This window comes from Canis aureus, chromosome 18 (genome assembly GCF_053574225.1).
Source record: "Canis aureus isolate CA01 chromosome 18, VMU_Caureus_v.1.0, whole genome shotgun sequence".
In the NCBI taxonomy this organism is placed as follows: Eukaryota; Metazoa; Chordata; class Mammalia; order Carnivora; family Canidae; genus Canis; species Canis aureus.
Window position 1 is genome coordinate 33872414 of NC_135628.1, and position 23988 is coordinate 33896401.

Here is a 23988-nt window from a genome sequence, read left to right on the forward strand (position 1 = left end):
TCCTCTCCTATCTCATATTTGACCTCACTTTGTCTTTTCCAGAAAATATTTTAATTTAAAAAAAATATTTTTATATTTATTTATGAGAGAGAGAGAGAGAGAAGTAGACTCCCCACTGAGCAGAGAGCCTGACACCACGCTTAATCTCAGGACCCAGAGATCAAGACCTGAGCCTAAGGCAAACATTTAACCAACTGAGCCCGCAGGCACCCCCAGAAAATATTTTAATTTGAAGATATCTATTTTAAAGCATGCAAGTTCACAAAACTCATTTTGTTCTTTTAAGTGGAAATATTGAGCATTCCTAAGTCATGTTTATTTTTTTTCTAAGTCATGTTTAAACTATAAGATAAAGTAAGACATTTTTAGACTAAAATTATGCTGACTTTGGTAAGAATCTTGTAAATAATAGCATTTAATGTCAGAATTAAAGAGATTTTAATTTATTTCATATTTACGGAAAGGTATTTTTAAATAATTATTTAAGAGGGATCCCTGGGTGGCACAGCGGTTTGGCACCTGCCTTTGGCCCAGGGCGGGATCCTGGAGACCTGGGATTGAATCCCACGTCGGGCTCCCGGTGCATGGAGCCTGCTTCTCCCTCTGCCTGTGTCTCTGCCTCTCTCTCTCTCTCTCTCTGTGTATCTCTCATGAATAAATGAATAAAATATTTTAAAAAAGAAAGAAAATACAGTATTTCACCATGTTTTACTTTGTTACCAAAAGTACAGATACATGAATGCAGAATGACAATGCAATTGACAATTAGTGTGTGTCTCAATTTTTGTGCTCTCATAAAAATATAAGTCCTAGAAAGAAAAAAAAAAAACTAGATAAAACTGAATACTTAAAAAAAAAAAAACTGAATACTTTTTAAAAGTTAATAATTGGAATTAAAATTCCTACAAAAATAGATGTAATAAAAATAGATATAATTTTAATAATTGTCTCTTTATGACCTTTGCTGTATTCAACATAGCAACTTTATCAATACCTTATTAAATTAATTTTCAATGTATTTTTTATGACTAAAAAGTTATAATTGCTCAAGGATTTATTCTGAAATGTCTAAACCAACACTTTTAATCTTTCATTAATATTTTCTAGATCTACATCAAGAACCCCAAGCTACAATTAAAATATTAATCAGTAGACTATCCATTTATAATAGATTTAATGGGCCTGTACATGCTAATAATGAAGAAATGCTATGGTTTACAGATTTTATATAAAAGCGCTCTTTATGAAAGCTAATGACTCATGCAAATGAAAGTAATGTTTTAGAAATATAATATGAGTTTAGAAAAGCAAGTAATTTGATAAATTTATGGAGAAGAAATTTAATTTTTCTTACTTCTTGTTGATATTTTTACATTTATTAACTTTAAAATGTTTTATCCAGAATCCATTTGGATAATACTTTGAAGATAATGAGTGTCTGAGAACTTAAGCAAAAATGCTTTAAAATGTGTACCTTTCAATGTTTACCTTATAAATCATTTTCCAAAAAGAATTCAGATTATAGGCTTTGTTTAATATGCTTGGCTTTTTGTGTTTATTCATGTTAACATTTAAATGAAATGTTTGAGTTGTCCAATATTCCAATCCTTTCTCTGGCCCTCTATTTAAATATAAACTTCTCTAAACTTTTAAAATATCCCTGCCAGCCCTTTTTCTAAAATATTAAAGTATCATAATCTTTTTGATGGAATTATAAATATATCTTATTTTTCATATTCATGAATTATGAAACTTATCCAAATCACAACATACATAATAAAATTTTAAATTTTAGATTAAAATTATCTGTAAATATTTAGAATCAATAATGGAACATATATATATTATATATTTTATAAGTATCATTATTACTCTGTAATTATTTTTATAGTACTTATGTGCTAGAGTTTAAACCAGTGTATTTATATTAATTAAATAATGTAATATTTTGCTTTCCTTTATGCCACTTAATAATTCATTCTTCATGATATGTGTGCCTCTTATTTCTAAAATGATATGAAGTAGCCTAAATATTAAACATGTTAAATGGGGAAACAAAAGAGGAATAGCCTCTTTTGTTCATAAAAGATTTGTAGATGATCTATGTGGAATGTATTAATTACTTCTGAGACTTTGATAGCCCTGTAGCTGATATTTTCTCAGTCACTGTTTGCAAATGATACCAAAAACATCAACTCAATTCTTTATAGAAAAAGAAAATCCTGATAGTCTTAAGAATCCATACATTTTCAACATATTTTCCTCATCTGATGAAGAGGATGAGATGATATATTTGTAAACATTAGTAAAATACAGTTATGCTGAAATTTCTAATATTTAACATTGAATAAGAAACATCTGGGTAGCCCCAGTGGCTTGGTGGTTTAGCGCCACCTTCGGCCCAGGACCTGATCCCGGAGACCTGGGATCGAGTCCCACGTTGGGCTCCCTGCATGGAGCCTACTTCTCCCTCTGCCTGTGTCTCTGCCTCTCTCTCTCTCCCTCTCTCTCTCTCTCTCTGTGTGTCTCATGAATAGATAAATACATAATCTTTTTTTTAAAAAAAAAAAAGAAACATATTACAAAGTCTTTTCCTAGATACCTTACATTTTTCATAGAACTCAGCCATTAATCCTGACAATGGGCGGCAAAAATGAGCCTGTTGATGACTTTGTCAGTTTTTCGCTTCCCAAGGACCTCCTCATATAACTCTTCAATGATGTTGAAAATGATGGGCAGCAAAAAAAAAAAAAAAAAAAAAAAGGATGGGCAGCATCATTGACACCATATCCTCTGATTATCTGTTCGCAACAGCCTGGAATACTTCAGAGTTTGCTGCATATATGTATGGGGACGGCTACCTATCCCTTGTGTTGAAGAGTGGTTAACTGCCCCCAGCTTCCTTCATTTTCTGTCTTGTCGTACTTTGCTGAAAACTGCCTCTTTTCGAACATACAAAGCATCAAGTTGTAAGTCTAATTGAACGCCGTGAAAATGACTTAGTAAAAGAATATAGAGAAATCTCATAAAGCTCAAAGGCAAGATGCAAAGTTGGGATTAATGGGAACCAGAAACAATCAAGAAAATAGACCCACTCTTTTCTCTTACCAGAGCTGCATAGCTCATCTTCCCTTGGTTTTTCTGAAATTTTCTAGTTCTCTCTACTCTGCTGTCCTTTATGGATCCTCCTCAGGATCCAATATAGCCACCAAATCCACATGGCAGTCTTTCAGTTCCCATAGCAGCCACCCACTGGCTAGAAAACATCTCGTTTAGTTCAAAAGTCTAGAGTGAGAAAAAACTCAGAAGGTAATGAAAGTCTAAGGATTGGGTAGGCTTGAACCAGTGTCCAGCTCTGACTAGCCATGATCACAGCCAGAAGAGTTACATGGGTGGAGCTGCCTGTATTTAGGCTATGAGAAAGTTCATGTTCTGAGGTGGGTATATAAGACTTCTAAATACAGGAAGATCCCAGTATACCATGGGTTTTGTGATGCTGAAGTTAGTTGAGTTAAATAACTAAGAGTTTGACTTTGGCGCTCCTGAAATTAATTGAGGTAAATAATTAGGCCAGAATAGACCCCTATTCTTGAGAAATTATGGTAATTCTAGATAGAAAATTGTTGTCAAGGGAAGTTTTTTGTATTTGAGTTTTCTTTTTAACTATTTTAAAGATTTATTTATTTATTTTAGAGATAGCACTCATGCTCTGTCTCGTGTGCTTACCAGTGTGGGGAGGGGCAGAAGGAAAGATCTCCACCACACCCCTGGCTGAGTGGAGATTCCCCCAGCGGGACTCAATCTCATGCCCCTGAGATCATGACCTGGGCCAAACCCAAGAGCTGGATGCTTAAATGACTGAGCTACCCACGCACCCCTGGATTTTAAAAAAATTATGTATTTGAGGCAGGTAAACTAAAGCTCATGAGAATAAATGTTAAAGAAAAATGCTACCTATGATACTATCTCCAGTCAACATCCACTCTTTTTTCATAGATTTTTTCAGTAGCGAATTATGAGAATCAGAAGTATTTCCTTGATTTGAAGTAGATCAATTATGTGATTATCAAATTGTCAGGCTACATTGAGAGAAATAAAACTAAACTGTATTGAACACAACGCCAGGGATTTTAACTAATATTAATTATTTAGACCTCACAAAATTATGGAGATAAGGAGATTCATCCCCATTTTACAGATAAAGATTCCAAAGGCCAGAAAAGTCCAGTTGTTTAATATGCTGCTACTTATGTATTGCAGTGGTTGTATTTGAATGCGTATCTATCTGAAATGGAAGCCTATTATTTAATTGCATCGTATCACTTATTTAAAAAAAAAAAGCTGAGAATTTTCAATGGCTTTCAATGGCTCAAGACCACTTGATAATTTCAATAAAGGATTCCTCTTGGGTATCTCTCCCCCTCCATATCTTTTCGATCCACAGTATGCACTGATAAAAAAGACAATGCATGTTAAAATAAGGGGTTTTAATTTATTCACTTATCTAGCAAAGGTATTTTTGAATGGAACACATTTCAAGAAGACTTTCTGAATTAGTAGCCTGTTTTATTTTAATTGTGGAATATGCATCCATATCTAGAAAGGAGTCTGATAAGAAAGAGCATTCTCCAGAAATAAAACGAAAGGTAGGAGAGCAGCATGACATTGGGTTGGGACTTTAGAGTTGGGGGAGCCTGAGTTTAATTCAGCCTCAAATCTTTGCTCCACCTCTTCCCAGTGATGTAGACATGCACAGAGAGCTTCACTTCCTTCATATTTAATTCCTTCATGTGTAAGATAGGGGTAAGTAATATTTATTTCATGGGAACACTGGGTAATTTTAAATTGAAAATGAGATTATTAGAAATGATTTTTCACAATGACTGTCATCTATTAAGTGCCAAATATGTGGGTTTATTATTTATATTTATTATCTATTATTTTTGTTGGTGAAAATAAGTCTGTGGAACCACCCAAGGACAGGATGACAAATCTACTCCCCTACTTGGGTTCTAGGTTTTCCAATGGTTCCTGTATATTGGTGCTTCTTGTTCCCTGATTAAAGAATTTATTTAAAAAAAAACGGCATTGATTAAATAGTATGTGAGCTGAAAACAAGATAAAATAAGTGGATGTAAATTTTAAATCAAGTCTGGCATACAATTAGTGAGAATGAGACTAAAAAGGCTTTAAAAGCAGCTGGTGTAGAATGACTACAATTTGTGAACTGCGTGTGTGCCAGGTTGTGTTGTAAGTGCTTTACACGGTTCAGTTGATTGCTCCTCCTGACTCATCTGTGAGGAGTGCTCTTTCTAGCTCAGCATTGAGCCATCCATGGGTGCTAAGCCCTCCTGTCTTTCTGGGCCCCTTCCTCCACTTAAAAATATTTAAAATGATATTCTTCAGGTAGGTTGATAAAAAGGCCAATATATTAATATTATACTTTAAAACATTTTCTTGGGGCACCTGGATGGCTCAGTGGTAGAGCATCTGCCTTTGGCTCAGGTCATGATCCTGGAGTCCCAGGATCAAGTCCCACATCAGGCTCCCTGCATGGAACCTGCTTCTCCCTCTGCTTGTGTCTCTACCTGTCTCTCTCTCTCTATCTCTGTCTCTCTCTGTGTCTCTCATGAGTAAATAAATAAAATACTTAAAAAATAAATAAATAAAACATTTTCTTTGACCTATAAATGCTTTTTCCCCTGATTTTACAAAAAATTAAAACATTTTCTTGAGCCTCTAAAAGTACTGTGGATCCTAGTCACTATGTCTTTTGTGCCTAATCAGAAAGGTGGCCCTGCCTGCCAGTGTAGCAGCCGGTGGCATACCGAGTCTTAGACCACAGTACTACCCACTGTGGATGCTCTGAGAGAATGAAAGAAATGGAAAACAAACTAGATGGCATTTCACCTGACATTTTTGTTGTAAGGACCGTCTTCTTCATTGGAGAAACAATTTTAAAGCTTTGGAAAGCTTTAAAATATTGGAAAGCTTTTGTAAAACTGTATCCTGCCGGATGAAATTAGCCAATTTTCGCCTGCAGGTGGTGCTAGATCCTCAGTTCCCAGGTAACACACCAGAAATGCAAAAGGACTTTAGTAAGAGAGCCTACTAAATATTTAATGCAAACAGGACATTCTTCAAAATTAAAATTCTTCATTAATACAGCATCAGTCTTTCCTGCAAACCTAGATATCTTCATCACTCCTGATGAGTAATCAATAATAACAGCCACATGCCTGAGTGCAGTGAACATTTCATTCAAAGATGTGGTGATTTACCCGATCTATACTAGATTAAAACTTTTGTGAGTAATATTAATGTAAGCAGAAAACCTTTTGATTTTCATATATACCCTGAACTTGGAAAATTCTAGCAATTTAAATAGCCAGTAGTTTCAAGTATTTCAAAATTACCTTTTTTTTCCTGTCCTTAAAAAATAATTCTAAATCAAGATTCATAGGATCTCTCCATGAAAGAGAAAAAAATATTTGTGAAGGATGCTTTCCTGAATATGCTCCTTCTTGGCACCAGCCTTTTGTCTGCAGTAAGTGGGATCCCCCTAGCCACGTGTCTAGTACATGAGGATACCTAAAGAATCTTTGACTAAAAACACTATGAACTTGGGGAGCCCTGGTGGTTCAGTTTAGCGCCACCTTCAGCCCAGGGCGTGATCCTGGAGACGCAGGAGCGAGTCCCACATCAGACTCCCTGCATGGAGCCTGCTTCTCCCTCTGCCTGTGTCTCTGCCTCTCTCTCTGTGTGTCTCTCATGAATAAATAAATAAAATCTTTAAAAAAAACAAAAACAAAAAACTATGAACTTGAGAAAAGTATAAGACTTACTGGATACAAATATTAGAGTAAGAATAATCTCAATTTGTTTTATTTTTTAATTCCCTCAGGCAGACAGATACATAGATCAAAATATATAGAAGGGTTTCTTTTTTTTTTTAAGATTTTATTTATTTATTTATTCATGAGAGACAGAGAGAGAGAGAGACAGAGACACAGGCAGAGGGAGAAGCAGGCTCCATGCCGGGAGCCCGACTTGGGACTCGATCCCGGGTCTCCAGGATCACACCCTGGGCCAAAGACAGAGACTAAACCACTGAGCCACCCAGAGATCTCGAACAGGATTTTTATTATTATTATTATTTCAAATCCTTTCTGGTGCCAATTTTCCATTCTTTCTTTGGAGTTGACATGAATCCTGTCTCCCTATATCAAAGAGTCAAGCCATTTCCAGTGTAATGTCATAAACACAGCCTGCTGCAGCATTACAAGTGAAATGAATAAAGCATTAACGATGTATATACATAGTCTGACCAATCATTTCCTACTCAATGGACTACATAGGAGAGTAGAATGGTTTGATCCAGGAAAAAAAAAAATCACAAGGCACCAACAGAGCTTGGCGTAAAATGTGGGTACCTTTATACAGAGAAAATGCATCATGCCTCACATGAGTTGCAAATACTTTGAAAAAATATTTTAGTTTTACTTGTCACCCCATAAGAGAAGAAATAGCTATAGGAAATGGAAATTTGCATTCCCAAAACATAAAGCCTGAATTGCTCCTTTTGAGGGTTTGGCATATGGCTGTGTGCCTGGCTCTGCAGAACAAGAGTGGGATTTTTCTAAAGCCATATGGTCAAATCAAGAAGGGCAACGGGCTAGAGCGGACAGAAGGCAGTTTACCGTTAATGATAAAGTCCTGATGCATAATATATTCTAAAAAGCTTCCAACATTAGATTCACGTTAAAAAAGGAGGAGCCTGCCAAGGAATACATTGTTGTTGTTGTTTCACCTAAAATGAAAGAACAAAGATCCCAGATAGAATACTATCTGTGAGCTCTGTTTAGCTGACCTAACCTTCCTATCACTGTTAAGACAAGCAAATTAAGAGAAAAATTCTATTTGTAATTGTTTTAAACACCATAACAGTCTTCCAAGCGAGTAAATATTGAGTTTCCACTAAAACAGAAAACTCCTTTACCAACCCAGACAGGCCTATTTCAGGCCCTGCCTTTCCCTTTAACAAGCATCAGTGAGATAACTTGCAGGAAAGAGGAACGGGGTGGGCTCCCCTCCCTTAGGAAATACTCAAAAAGACAAGTGTGCTTGAAACCAAAATGAATAACCAGTTTGTAACTTCTGATAGAATACTCATGCAGAAAATATACATGTGAGATTTTAACTAATGAGGCTCCAAGCTCTTTGTAAAAGCCACATTGCAATTAATTAAGATGATTGCTACTCATTATTCTTTAAAAAGCAAAGTAAATTCTTTATCTTAAGTGTAAGACTGTCAGAGGAGAGCAAATACTCTTATACTACCATGTGATAGTTTTTATGCTAAATTAGATAAAATATTTAAGACTAACTTTATTTTTGTTAAGTTGTTCATTTGAGTTGAAACTGACATACAATTATGAATACTTTAGTTAATATATAATATAATTGAATTAACAAGTGAAAATTAAAATCAAAATCTATAACCTTTCATTGATGCCCAAACTTAAAGAATTATCACATCTATTTAGTGCAATGAACTGGGACCTGCCAGTGAAAATTATGAGATATGGCCATTTAAGAGAGCACATGGAGGGCATGTGGCTCAGCGGTTTAGCGCCGCCTTCAGCCCAGGGCATAACCCTGGAGTCCTGGGGTGGAGTCCCACGTTGGGCTTCCTGCATGGAGCCCGCTTCTCCCTCTGCCTCTCTCTGTGTGTCTCTCATGAATAAATAAATAAATGTTAAAAAAAAAGAGAGAGAGAGAGCACATGGAGATTTAAAATTATAAACTCTGGTATGTTACTCTTCTGATAATTTAATTATTAGGGCAATAAATAATTCCACTGCCAAAAATGTTTATTGTGGCATAGTTTTCAATACGAAAAAATAAAAAAATAATAAATAAAAATATTTAAGTGACTAATAGGAAAATAGTTAAATTATTGTATACTCATGTATAGAATTTCTATATACTCAATAAAATAATGATTCATGCAGAACTATGTCTTATATCTTGGAAAGATGGCTATGTTATAGCAAATGAAAAAAATGCAGAGGCAAATTTTCAGGCAATAATTATAGTATATACTCTGATTTTAAAATGTATATGTTTGCATATATATAAACAGATGTATATTATTAAAAGCATAGAAAATTTCTAAAAAGACAAATATTGGGATGCCTGGGTGACTCAGCAGTTGAGCATCTGCCTTTGGCTCAGGGCATGATCCCGGGTCTGGGGATCGAGTCCCACATTGGGCTCCCTGAGAGGAGTCTGCTTCTCCCTCTGCCTATGTCTCTGCCTCTCTCTGTGTGTCTCTCATGAATAAATAAATAAAAATCTAAAAAAAAAAAAGACAAATATCAAATGTTTAAAATTTTGTAAGTCAGGGAAGTGGAATTAGGAGCTGAAGGATGATGTAGGTAGATTTCTTTATTATTTCGTATATCTTTGTACTGCTTAAAATTTTAATAATAATCTTATTTTTACAATATAATTTTTTGCAGAATCTCTAATTAGCCCCAAACAATGCAGCTTTCTTGAAATGCCAATTAAGAGACACTCAAAAAAATAGGAATTGAAAATCAAAGAACCAATGCGTAGTTTTCTTTAACTGAAAAGGGTAAATAAAAATGAGTTAAAATATAATATGTTCTTTGTATAAAATTTTAGCCATGATGCTTCTACTCTTTTTCAGAGAAAAGATTTTGCTAATTCATTTTTGCATATGTGTTTAACTTGGAAACCATTGTATTTAAATTAGGGAGAATGGTTTACAGTCCCTTGAGTATTATCATAAGATTAAAATTAATTGCTCAGAATTTTCATATGAGGCCAAACGGGACAGGTAATCAGTCACAGGCTAATGTTATTAGCTTGATTCATGTTATCAAACTATATTTCTAATACTATCAGGCAAGGGGGTGGGCAGGAGAGAAATATGCTACATATGAAAATGATGAAACCAAGTTCTTTTGTTTGCATTAGTTCTAACATTTAGAGGTCACACATTTACAGCTTAGAGTTGAGTTTATTACCTGAATAATTCAATCAAGGAGTTCACATTTGCCTAAATTTATGGGAGAACATATACCACAAAATAATGTTTTATACTTATATGTTGTAGAATGCCTATTATGTGAAATTTTTGGAACCTTTATTTTTTTTTTAAGATTTTATTTATTTATTCATGAGACACAGAGAGAGAGGCAGAGACATAGGCAGAAGCAGGCTCCCTATGAGAAGCCTGATGTGGGACTGTATCCCTGGACCCGGGATCAAGACCGGAGCCAAAGGCAGATGCTCAACCACTGAGCCAACCACATGCCACTTTTTGGAATCTTTAGAGAAATGACTTAATGATACTTTAAAATGAATTTATGAACATATTACTTTACAGATAGAATTAAAATGCTCTATTCATTATATATATGTATATACATATATATGTGTGTGAGTGTGTGTGTGTGTGTGTGTGTGTGTATGGCAGATAGAGATGAAGCAACTTTCCCAAAGACTCATAAATCAAATGAAATGCAATGACTAATTTTCAGTAGAACTAAAGAGGTCAGTACTGAATACATAGAGATTTGTTTTGTTTCGAGGACGACCGGTACCTTTCTTTTTGAAAAGACATGTGGTATTTTATGCATGTAAAAGAAAATAGTATGTATCTCTAAGGTTATAAAACATACCAAAATAGACATCCACAATTCAGTCATCCAATCCAGAAATATGCTATGTCAATATGATTGCACCTACTTCTATGCTCCTCTTGTGACTCTGCTTCTCATGGCTCCAAGCTACTGCCCTGTATTGTGTCTATTACCTGTGCCAGGCAACTTCTAAGATGCCCACCAACGACTACCACTTTCTCCTAGTCATACCCTCATGTAATACCCTTCCTTTGAGGGTGGGTTGCATTTAATGATTCACTGCTAACAAATAGAATATGAGAGAAGTAATAATGGCTGTCACTTCTTAGATTATAGAATAACTATAACTTCTCCCTTGCTCCTCTCACCCCTCCTCTCTTGATCTCTGGCTTGCTCTGGGGAAAGCCAATTGCCATACAGTCAGTTTACCTATGAAAAGGTAGCAAAGAATGAGGAGGGCCTCCAGCAATCAGCCATTAAGAACCGAGGCCTTCAGTCCAAACAACCCAGGAGGAACTGAATCTTGACAACCACTGAGAGATTTTGAAGTGGATCATGCCCAAGTCAGGCTTTGAGATGAAAGCATAGCCCCAGGCACCACTCTGATTGAAACCTAAGTGACCCTGAGTCAGGGGCACTCAGTTAAACCAAACCTGAATTCATGACCCACAGGAAATGGAATATAAAAGATGTGTGTTATTTTGAGAGACTGTTTTGGAGTGATTGTTTGTCAGCAGTGGACAACTCATATATTGTCCTTGCCTTGTATAAAGTGTTGATTAATGAACACAAAGTATATTAATTTCTGCTAAATCAAACTCTTAAATTATGTTGTTCAATTTCTTCACCTTGCAAATTTTTTAGCTGCTTGATCTTCCGATAATTTAGAAAGGTATTGAAATCTTTCTTTTTTAAAATCATTTTTGTATTTGTCTCTTTCTCCCTGTAGCTTTCTCAAATCTTACTTTATAGGGGCACGTACGGGTGGCTCAGGTTGCAATCCCGAGGTTCTGGGGTTGAGTCCTGCGTCAAATTTCCTGCAGGAAGCCTGCTTCTCCCTCTGCCTGTGTCTCTGCCTCTCTCTCTCTCTCTCTGTATCATAAATAAATAAATAAATAAATACATACATACATACATACATACATAAATAACTTTATATTCTTGAGGCCATTAAATTGGATGCCTACAAGTCTCTAGTACAGTTAGCCTTTGATCAGGGACCATATCTTGGTGGTTTAGTGCATGGACTCTAGGGACATATTGCCCTCTGGATTTGAATCCTAAACTTATTAGCAGGGTGATCTTGAGCAAATTACTTAACCTCTATCCCTTCATTCTTCACCTGAAAAATGGAGATAGAAATAATGCCTACTTGAGGACTGAAATGAGGTTTAAATAAGTTAATACCTACAAACCCATAGTAGTAAGTTTACATACAGCTATTGATAAATCAATACATGTTCTGACTTCTTTATTCCTAATAATGCTTTTTTTGATTAATGGTTATTAAAGGTTACTTACAGGTTATTGATAGCTACTCCATTTTTTAAAAAAGAATTTTCCTGAAAAAAAAAAATCCTCCTGAGTAATCGTTTTCTCCTGTGTTTTCAACTTTTTTCTCTTTTATGCATACCTCTTGAATTCAATATATAGCTGGATGCTGGATTTTTTTCTAAAAATACAATTAGTTGGGGCAGCCCCGGTGGCTTAGTAGTTTAGCACTGCCTTCAGCCTGGGGTGTGATACTGGAGTCCTGGGATTAAGTCCCACATCAGGCTCCCTACATGGAGCCTGCTTCTCCCTCTGCGTCTCTGCCTCTCTCTCTTTCTCTCTCTCTCTCTCTCTCTCTCTGTGTGTGTGTGTGTCTCATGAATAAATAAATAAAATCTTAAAATATATATATAATTAGTCATTTTGTCTTTCAACCGGAAAGAACTGAATATTGTGATTATAAGTACTTTGACATTTCGATTTTTTGTTTTTTCTTTTTTTGCTAGTTGTCACATTTTTACTATTTCCCTCCCTTTCTTGGTTTATTTTTGGATTGACTGAGATATTATGTTTATTTGATTATGATTCATCTTTTTGTTTTAACAGGCTTGGGAGTAATTTATATTATATTTTGATCCTTTTGATAATTGCCTTTGAAATTTTCAATTGATGAATAAAATATAAATCCCTCTTCACTCTCATTTTAAAAAAATATGAGCCATTCACAACCTCCTTCCAAGTTACATGTTATTGTTGTATTTTTTTTAAAGATTTTATTTATTTATTCATGACAGACACAGAGAGAGAAAGAGGCAGAGACACAGGCAGAGGGAGAAGCAGGCTCCATGCAGGGAGCCCAACGTGGGCCTCGATCCCGGGTCTCCAGGATCACGCCCTGGGCTGAAGGTGGTGCTAAACTGCTGAGCCACCTGGGCTGCCCCTGTTGTTGTACTTTAATTTTATCTTCTTTTACATACTAAATTAGAATTTTTTATACTTTATTTTATTTATTTTTTTAAAGATTTATTTGTTTGTTTGTTTGTTTGTTTATACATGAGAGGCAAAGACAGAGGCAGAGACAGAGGCAGAGGGAGAAGCAGGCTCCCCACAGGGAGCCGGATGCGGAACTGGATCCCAGATCCCAGGATCACACCCTGAGCTGAAGGCAGAAGCTCAATTGCTGAGCCACCCAGGCATTCCAGAATTTTTTAGACTTTATAAAGATAATTTATAAAGACAATTATTACTATTACTGTAAAAGACAATTATTTGCTTAAATCTAGTTAAATATTTATCAATATTTTCTCCATTCTGCCTTGCTTCTTCACCTTCTTTTTGCAATTAATTTTCGTCTTCCTGAAGTACATTCTGAAGCTCTTTTAGTGAAAGTTTTGAATGCCAACATTGCTTTTACCTTAGAATATTGCTGTGATTCCCTCATACTTGAAAATAGTTTTATAGGACACCTAATTATACATTCATAGCTATTTTCTTTCTATACATTGGATTCTTATTCCAGTGTTCTTAAAATTTCTGTTATCAATCTAATTATTGTTACTGTCTTTTATTTTGGCTCTTTTCTCTTTCTTTTCTTTTTACGTAGTATGCTGTAGTTTGACTACAAGGTGAATGTTAGTTTATTTTTTATTTATACTGCTCACTAATTACTGTGTTTCTTGTATTTTTGGATTCATGCTATACCTACTTCTAAGATTTTTACATTGATTAAGTTAGTTAATGGATGTCAAATACCCAGCACATAGAAAATGCTGTATGTGTTTTCTATTATTATTATTTTTAAAGATGTATTTATTTTACAGACAGAGAGAGTGCATGCAGGAGGAAGAGCAGAGGGAGAGGGAGACAAGCAGACTCCTGGCTGAGCAGGGAGACAGTATAGGGCTCAATCCCATGGCCCTGAGATCATGACAGGAGCTGAAACCAAGAATTGAGCACTTAACTGACTGAGCCACCCAAGCTCCTCCATGTTTTCTCTTATTATTGGAAAATGACTACTTTTATTAACATCTCCTTTAATTGTGCCTCCTCCCTTTATTTGTGTTCTTTCCTCCAGAATACTCATTAGAAATATAAAACACTTGGGGCACCTGGGTGGCTCAGTGATTGAGTGTCTGCCTTTGGCTCAGGTTGTGATCCTGGAGTCCTGGGTCGAGTCTTGCATTGGGCTCCCCATATGGAGCCTGCTTCTCCCTCTGCCTATGTCTCTGCCTCTTTCTGTGTATCTTTCATGAATAAATAAATAAGATCTTTAAAAATAATTAAATAAATAAAAATTTAAAAAACAGAAATATAAATCCCTTGTTCTCTTCCATTCTGCGTGTCAATTAACTCATATTCCTTATTTTCCAAATCCTCTCGGTGCTACTGGATGATTTCTTCAGACCTATATCTAAATCGCTAATTATCTTTTAAATTTTGTCTAACCTGCTGTTTGACCCATTTGTACTGGTGGTTAGTCATTCTCTGCCTCTGTGCCGTCCTGTTGATTTTTACAGAGAGCCTTACCCTGGCTTCCTGCAGGGCAGCTTCTGAGGCAGCCAGGACACTTGGAGTCAGCAGCAGTAGATCTAAGATTATTAGGAGGAAGAGACATCAGGGTACTCAGTTCTCTCTCTCTCTCTCTCTCTCTCTCTCTCTCAGTGTCCTAGCCCTTGCATTTTAGCGGAATTAATATTTTACTTCCTTCTGAAGCTTCGATTTATTCTTCAGTAGATGAAAGACACAAAAACACAAAGGGTGTTTTTCCTCAGACGAGTGAGTTGAATTCTTCAGAGTCATGACTAATTCCCAAATAAATCAGGAAAAACAAAACATTTTTGCTTCACCTGAATACTGCCATGCCCATCATCTCTGGGTGTTTTATGTGGGATTGCTTCAACAATGTTAAAGATAAATAAGCAAATCCTTTTCCACTCTAAATAAGAAAGACAGAGCAATTCTCTATAGATGTAGCACATCTGGTAACAGAATGGGCATTGTTGAATGAAGATGGGAAATCTGATTACAAAAAAAAAAAATTTTAATGCATAGAGATTTGGCATAATGGATCCAAAGTGTTTAGAAAAGGAAAAAATAAAGACTGCTGAAAAATGAATTTATAAGCTAAAATGTTTTTTTTCCTTGGCGACATAAAAGATGGTAATCATAAAAATGCTTTGTTACTTTTCTGTATAGTTTTATTATTTATAGGCAATTACTGCAATATTAATGACACATGTAAGGTAGAAAGATTGCAAGTTAACTTCTAGATTTAAGAAGGAAGAACGGAATTTTAAAAGTTGAAGAAATTAACTTCATACTGCAAGGAAACTGCTGCTTTAGCATAAAACTTCTTCATCTAGTCTATATTTTACAAATTTTCCCTACCATCTAATGTAGTTAAGAGTGGGACACGTGGGTGGCTCAGCGGTTTAGCACCTGCCTTTGGCCCAGGGCATGATCCTGGATTCCCGGGATCAAGTCCCACATCGGGCTCCCTGCATGGAGCCTGCTTCTCCCTCTGTCTGTGTCTCTGCCTCTCTCTGGGTCTCTCATGAATGAATAAATAAAATCTTTAAAATAAATAAAAATTAAAAAAAATAAATACAGTTAAGAATGAGAACGGACACTGCCATCATCCAGGCTCATTTTTAGTTTCCCTTTGAAGCTTAGGGGAACTGAAGCATGTGTACATCATTTCCAGAACTGCTTTTCTCTCTCAGCACTGCTACTTGGTGTTAGTAGCTGAAAAGCTTAACCAACTTCCCTGCCCTGCCCAATGACCATCTCACAAATCCTAACCTGTAATAGTGTCACCAAAGTCCTTGAGATGAGAAATAACAGAAGTCAATTTGTCCAAAGCATCTCTAACCAGTGACTCCATTCTTGAACTTTCCTTTTGACCTAATTGTGCTTTTAATCATCTTATAGTGACAGAAGTAAAAATAGTAATGAAATCTAGTATGACAAATGTTGACCCTTACATGCATGCTTTTTAGTTGTTAGGTCAAAGATGTCATTACTTACATGAAAAAATTGTCTATAATACTTCAATGCATATAAAACAGTTCAACTATTAAATTATAAAACATTTAAATCAAGAAAAAATCTAATGAGATCTGCTCTTTAACAAAGAAGCTAAAAAGTATTGGTATTCATGTGTTGCAATGGGCAAATTAAGTTGTTTCAGAAGTGCTACATGTATTTAAAGAGAAACCTCAAATTTAGAGTATTATTGACTAATGCAGTAGTGTGCCACTTTTGATAAGATGACATTTAAATGGAGGTTTGCTTCAAACCAACAAAGATATACACTGCATGTTTTGAAAGTGCTAAGGACAGGGCAAGTATGAATATTTCTAGAACCAAACCAAATTTATTTTAATTTTAAATAAATTGACTAGGGTATAACATCAAGGAAGAAATGTGAAACAGTACCCTTTGTGTTGCTTAAAATTTGGAAAAAAAAACTATGAACAAATGTATCTGTCTTGAAAAATATATAACTGAACTCAGCAAACTTGATACTTTATCAATTATTAAGAATACATATAAAGGGAATTTCTCTGCATACTTTCCTTCTCCCCTCTGCCATATAGCTTTAAAGGTTCTTTGTTCCTTCTGATTTACTGTCCTGTTTGTACATTCCAGCCCCGGAGTCATAGTTAAGGGGACAGCCTAAATAAAGGGACTAAGAAATAGTCTGTCAATCTTTGCCCTTTGGGTAGAGGCTGCTATAAAGCAAATGAAAAATGAAGCATCATTAAGAATAAATTGTAGGTTTTGAGTATGTTCCTTTATTCTCAAAATGGTTTTTCTTTTTTGAGAATCATCTCTTTCCATTTGAATTGGCTTGTATTATAAGCTGATTGTGGCATTCTGTTTTCAACGGAGTCTGCCCAGATGTTCCTTCCATTTACAGGAAAAATTTCTACTTCACATACAAAATTCTGTATTTTTAAGGCCTATCTGATGAGTTAGGCTTCAAAGTCCTAGTAAAGTTTTCAGAAACTTTAAATATTTTCATTTTTATTTATTTTATTTATTCATGAGAGAAACAGAGAGAGAGAGAGAGACACACACACACAGGCAGAGGGAGAAGCAGGCTCCATGTAGGAAAACCGACGTGGGTCTCGATCCTGGGTCTCCAGGATCGCGCCCTGGGCTGAAGGCAGCGTTAAACCACTGAGCCCCCAGGCTGCCCTCAGAAACTTTTCCTTTCTTTCACTCTACATTTTGCTTTCTAATTTGAAGAGAACTTCTGTTGATTTTGTTTGTTTGTTTGTTTTATTGAGCTTTGAAAATTATATTGCATTTTACCAGTTTTTTTCCATTTCAAAGCAGGATCTTCATGTTAAAACTGTAACCTGAATGTTCAGCTTTGAAATGTGTTAATAGCTTTATTTTTATTTTTTGTTTCCATTGATTATTACTATGGATGGAAGTTTTAATGTTTCTAATCATAGTAAATTGACAAATACAGAAAACCATATATAAATATGAAAAAAAAATGGTAGAAGAGAAGCCAGGTCTTGGCCACAGGTAGCCTACCCTACAAAATAGAAAGGTAAAAAAGAATTTCTCAGACCAGTTATTGTAGGAGTATCATTGGGAACAAGGTTAGGAATTCACAGAAGCCATTCCACCCACATCTCAATATCCAAATATAAGCGAGAGGAAATCTCTTCAGGTAACCCCTAGAAGCTGATGGAAGGCTACTGCCCAGACTCCTACAGTGGCAGGAAGGACTGTCCAGGGTACGTCAGCAAAAACAAGAGAAGAATGAGGACTCTACCATAGCCCAGCCACCCTGCCACAGTGTGCCATCCTCCACATCTTGTCCTGGTATTCGGCGCCCTCCTTACCCTCCAGGCTTATTTCTCTTTCCTCCATGCCACCAGGCTGGACTACTTCTCAGCTGAACTACTGAAAAGTCACAGACCAATTTTTTTTAACCCACTAAAGAGTTCTGGCTCAAGTTTTATTTCCTAAAATAAAAGCCATTTCCTGGCTCCTCTAGGCAGCATGAGTATCTGCATTCCCAGAGCCTTGAGCATATTTTAGCTGTCTCTGTTTCCATACTCTATTATAAAGCTCCCAGCACCAGTCATTATTCCTTGTATATAGGAGGTGATCAGAAATGTCTGGTAGATTCATGAAGGAATCAACAGAATTTTAGTTCTAAGTAAACCACAGACTGACACAAGATTTTAAAAATTGATTTAGCACATGGTTAATGAACTCTTGGTTATTATTGATGCTACCTTAAGGAGACATGTTCTTTTTTGGAACACATTTTAAAATTTATAAAAACTAGCTAATGATTTTTATGGATATAACTGATTCCAATATCAACTTTTACTGATTCAATCGCTGCTATAAAATTTAAAAAGAGGCCTATTCCTCAGTTATCCAGTGCAAATTGTCAGGCCATCAGTTTTCACCATGCTGAAATTTAATAAGAGTGTAGGATTTTTATTGTAAAAAGGTCTGAGGTCAAATTATAAGTCACTTTATAAGAATTGTATTCTCACTGTGACTGGAAATATTTCTTAGAGGGAACATAGATTAAACTCAGTTTTTAGCTACAAAGTGTTATCTATCAATCAAAGGAAACTGAACATTGTTTTTAGGCCCCGAGTGACCGAGGAGAGGACATGTGCAAAGGGGAATTACAAAGATTTTCATGTTTACAAAGTTGAGTTTCTATTTGAAGAGAAACTGATTAATTTATATCTTCATAATAAAAGGATAAAGAAATAAGTGTTACCCCAGCCCTATTTATTGACATATGATCTTTTCATTCAAATATTTCTGGCTCGTACATTTTATCACCATAACTTTTATATTTTAATGTGATTATCCACTGGCAGTTTTTAAAGCTTTTCCAGTGCAAAGATGGAAAGAGACAGCACACGGAATTTACAGGAGGTGAAGGTCTCTTTAAATACTCTTGAACTTCTTCAGTATGCAATGATTTAAGAATTGGATGACATAAAGCCATTATTTTTTCTTTCCATACCTTAATGTCATTTTTCACCAACCAACCAACCAACCAGCCCCACAATCCTTATTATCATACCCATTTTTCTCCAGGGCTAGTGGATTACGTAAGTCTATACACATCACTTTCTACCTGTATGTCACCTGAATTCACCACAGGTGCAGATCTTACTGATGCTGCGTATCCCAGGGACAATCACATCCTATTGCCACCAGCAATGGGAACTTGTTGGCATTTACCTAGTGTGTGATTGATTCAATTCCATTATTGTGTCTCAAGGCTTTACTTTCGATACTGTCTTAATTTTGCTTATCCCCACCCCAAGTCGACCTAAAACAAGGATTTGAGTTTAACTAGTTTATTGGAAGGTGATTCTAGATAGCATTTGCAGGGTAGTGAAAAAATGAGGCAAAGAAGAAAAGAAAGTTGATTAAGAGATTTTTTTTTTTTTATTGAGGTCAGCTGAAGCCTGATCTCACACAGTAATGGCCTCATATCTCAAAACTCATTCACTGAGGCAGCAGTAGTATTTACCTACAAATTTCCACTAGTCACTGTTTGAAGGATGTTATGGGAGACTAGAAGGCAGGCATTATGTGCCATTCCAGTTGACATGGTCAAAGTGGAATAGCCAGAAAAATTCTTCTGGCAAAGAAATACACATGTTGACAATTAGAAGTAAGGTTTACATATCATGCTTGTTATGGAAGTCAGATTGAGGAGTAACCAACAAAATTACTTCTCATTTTATAAAATTCAAAAATATCAAGAGCAGACCAGTAGAGAAGCCTGCTACAATGGAAAAATCATTGATCATGTTATCCAGTTTCTAGACCTAAGCCATTTCTCATTCCCAATTGAGAGGGATGTTGAGTGCTATTAAGGAAAGACTCTAACACCATGGCAAGTAGAGTAGGTATTCCTACTCTTCATAGTATTCCTAGTCTGTCCCCAGAGGGATCCATGACATGTACCCATATAACTGTATGCAAAGGAAGAGTACAGATATTCCTCAGGACTGTTGGACACCGATTTGTGACTGATGCTGACAACCAATATTATGCGATAGGAGGTAGAGCAGACAGCATACAACCATAGACCCCAAAGTTTGGTTTTACTAAACTTATCACCCAAAAGCTGCCGGACTGATAAAATTCTGGAATGGCCTCTTAAATGCCCAGCTAAGGCTTCAGTCTGAGGATGAGTGGTTGGCAGTTGGGACATTATTATATAAGATGTAGTATATATGTTAAACCAAAAGCCATTATATGGTGATATTTTCTCAACAACTATAAATGCATGAGGCAGAGTCCCAGGCAAGTGAGTACAATTAGACTCTCTTATCATCACTCCTACTGACCCACCTGAGGAATGTGTGCTTAACTCTGACACAACTTTGGGCTTTGTAGGATTAGAGGGTTTAGGGTTTAGGGAGGGGTAGGGGATGGAATGATTCTTTCAGGAAACACAGCAAAGTTTTGCCTGTAAGCCTATAGTTGTGGTTGCCACCTGGACATGTTGGATTCCCAATACCAAGAGACAAGCAGGCAGAGTTACTATAGTGGGAGAGGTCATGGATCTGATTATCATGAGGAGGTAAAGTTGCTGCTACTAATAGAGGCAGGAAAGAGTAAAGTTTGAAATTTAGAAAATTCTGTTGCATGTTTCTTGCTGTCTGTCATCCCCAGTGATAACCATGAATGGACAATAAACCATACACAATCCATTATCATATTGGTGAGGAAAAAACAGCATTTTGATGCTAGTTTGATATAAAGAATGTTAAGATACCGAGAAAAAGAGTTTCTAAATTTATTTGTAATTTTAAAAACTTAATTGTTATCCTTATTTTTCATTATCTTCTATCATAGAATATGATTTTTTAAATTAGAAAATGGGTTATGGATAATGTACAATTAAAAAGAGATGAAGCTGTATATACAAAATCTACTTTTCTTTAATATCAGAGCTTGTTTGAAAAGCCACAGTGTAATAAGACTTCAACTGAAAATTGAGAAGGTTAAGCTATTTGTCAGAGAACATCTATTTCTAATTTCAAAGATTATTAAAATCAATTGAGAAACTCTGTTTTGCCTCATCCTTTCATTCCACTTCAGAGCACTCATATTGAACCCCACAGGGCTTGGACAATCATGGCAAGCTAGCTATCATGCAGCATCATTTTAAAGCCTGTTGGCTTATTACGTAGTCATTAAGGAGATTGATTTTTTTTCTAAAGTAATTTTCATATTTCCGATTAAACCTTTCCATGGATTTATTTAAAAAGTTGTGGGACACATCAGAGATGTAGAATACATTAAGCCTAAGTTGAAACCTCACTTAAAGCACTATTTGATAGTTTAACACATTTAACTAATTTGCTTCTGTAAGGGAGTAATTTTTGGAGATACTCATTTTTGTTTGGCTTCCACTGCTATGCCAACTACCTGCCAGTACATCTGCTGATGCCTTCTCCATCTTTTCCCACCCTGTTTTGTGCCTCAGGATGCTGAGCCCAGGATGCATCGGTGATTCCCTTGCTCACAGGCTTTGGCTTCAGCCAATGGGACAAAGCCAGGAGATTGGAGAGAGTGGGGAAACTCATGTCAAAGTATGCATTCTTTCATAATCAGCACCTGGCTGACTGTGGTCTGCTGCGAGGCCACCCTCCCTCCACAGCTTTCTTCTCTGGGATCTAATCACTGTTACCTCCCTTGGCCTCTATCAAGTTTGGGCTGGTAAAGGCCCTTGTTAGTTGCACAAGCATAGTGTATCACTCATTGATGCTTTTTCTGGACAATGCTTTCACTATTGTAAAGTCCTTTTTACTAAAAATTCTCCTTCATGACCAAACTTGAGCATACGTGTGTTTCTTACCGGGACCCTGGTTAGTATAATTACTCTAAGTATATTTTTCTTCCCTACAACAAAAAGCTAGCAAAATTATAAAAGGTAATTATTACTTTAGAATTCATGACTTATAATCGCTACACTGAATTTCCTTGGACACACACTCCTGAGCTTGTAAATCCGAGATGGATGACTGAAGTTCTTCCTTTACCGACAGAACACCTTTCTTCCTATTTTCTCAAATCAATTTTATGATCAGTTTACCTTGAGCTCCTTTCTTGTGCTTGTCGCCTCCTCCTATTCTCTGATTTCTCCAAGTGAACCAAAGATCTAGACTGTATCTTCCCGTTATATCAGCCTCCACTCCAACTAAAGCCTAGAACAAACACAGATGTTTGGAAACATCCTAAGCAATTTTCAAGCCCTTCTTTTATTTTGTTTAAAGATTTTATTTATTTATTCATGAGAGACACAGAGAGAGGCAGAGACATAGGCAGAGGGAGGAGAAGCAGGCTCCCTGCAGGAGCCCGATGCGGGACTCCATCCCAAAACTCTGGGATCCCGTCCTGAACCGAAGGCAGAGGCTCAACCGCTGAGCCACCCAGGCATCCCCAAGTCCTTCCTTTAACCAGTGTCTAAATGAATACAATCAGTTATCTACTGGAAATTTCTACCAAGTTATCAAGCACCTGTGATTTAAAATGCTCCAATATTGTCTTTATTTTCTAAGTGATTTGCTACAACATCCTTGCCAAACTAGAAACTGTGTTCATCCTCCTCAACTTTTGATTTTTTCTTTCTCTGACATCAAGTAATAATACTTATTAAAAGTATTGCACCAAGCATGCATTAATTACCTTTATATCCAGGCCCTAAAATCAGTACTACACATAAATTATTATTATTATTTGTTTAAGATTTTATTTATTTACTCATGAGAGACACAGACAGAGAGAGAGGCACAGGCACAGGCAGAGGGAGCAGCAGGCTCCATGTAGGGAGCCCGACGTGGGACTCGATCCCGGGTCTCCAGGATCGAGGCCTGGGCCTTAGCTCCAGGCCCTCAGCTAAGCCACTGTGCCACCCGGGCTGCCCATAAATTATTTATATAGCATTTACAATAATAGCTAATATTTATTGGGAAATTCTATTTATCAGATTCCTTGCTGAGTTTAATTTGTTTTAGCTCAATCTTCATAACATCATTTCAATGTTAAATATCATCTTCCTTTTCCCATATGATACAGAAACACAGTAAGCTGTGTAATTTCACAAAGTTACACACATCATAGCTGACATGACCTGAATGCGGGTAGTTTGAGTTCAAAAACGTGCTATGAACCACTCCTTTTTTTCCCCTTTAACTCCATATGTAAGAACTATTACCCCAATTTCACAGATGAGAGAATGGATTTCCAAAGATGCTTAATAAGATTGCCCAAGACTATACAGCCAATTGGAGATAAACATAAGTACAACACACAATTTTTTTCTTTAAAAATTCCCAGAAACAGAAATTTTATTAGGATTTGCTTATAGAAAAAAAGAAAAGAATAAGAATTTGCAAAAAAAAAAAAAAAAAAAAAAAAGGAAGAAGAAGAAAAAGAAGAAGAATTTGCTCATAGGTCTTCCAGAAAATTTTTACTTCGAAAATCCCCCAAACCTGAGCATTTGAGCAAATTTGGATTTAAAAAATAATATTTATGAACCATTTTTAAGTTTTTAAAAGATTTATTTACTTATTTGGGAGAGAGTGTGTGCATGCCCTTGAGTGGGGGGAGGGGCAAGAAGGAGGGAAGCAGACCTCCTTTCTCCCTGGAGGCACAGAGCCTGACTCCAGGCTCCATCTCACAACCCTGAGATCAGGAATTGAGCTAAAGTGAAGAGTTGGTTGCTTAACAGACTAAACCACCTAGGCACCCAGGACCATTTTTTAATGAAAATTGTGGGGCAGCCCTGGTGGCTAAGCCG

The 23988-nt window shown here is 36.2% G+C and overlaps 1 protein-coding gene across 2 annotated transcripts in view; it reads left to right on the plus strand.

The window, feature by feature from the left end:
- VWDE (von Willebrand factor D and EGF domains) overlaps positions 1–22011 on the plus strand; it is a 99158-nt gene extending 77147 nt beyond the window's left edge. For both annotated transcript variants that reach the window (XM_077856739.1, XM_077856737.1), the window contains one exon: positions 21673–22011. In XM_077856739.1, coding sequence (XP_077712865.1) covers positions 21673–21699 — 27 coding nt within the window. In that variant the 3' untranslated portion in view covers positions 21700–22011. The remainder of the gene's footprint in view (positions 1–21672) is intronic.
- Positions 22012–23988: the final 1977 nt, after the last annotated feature.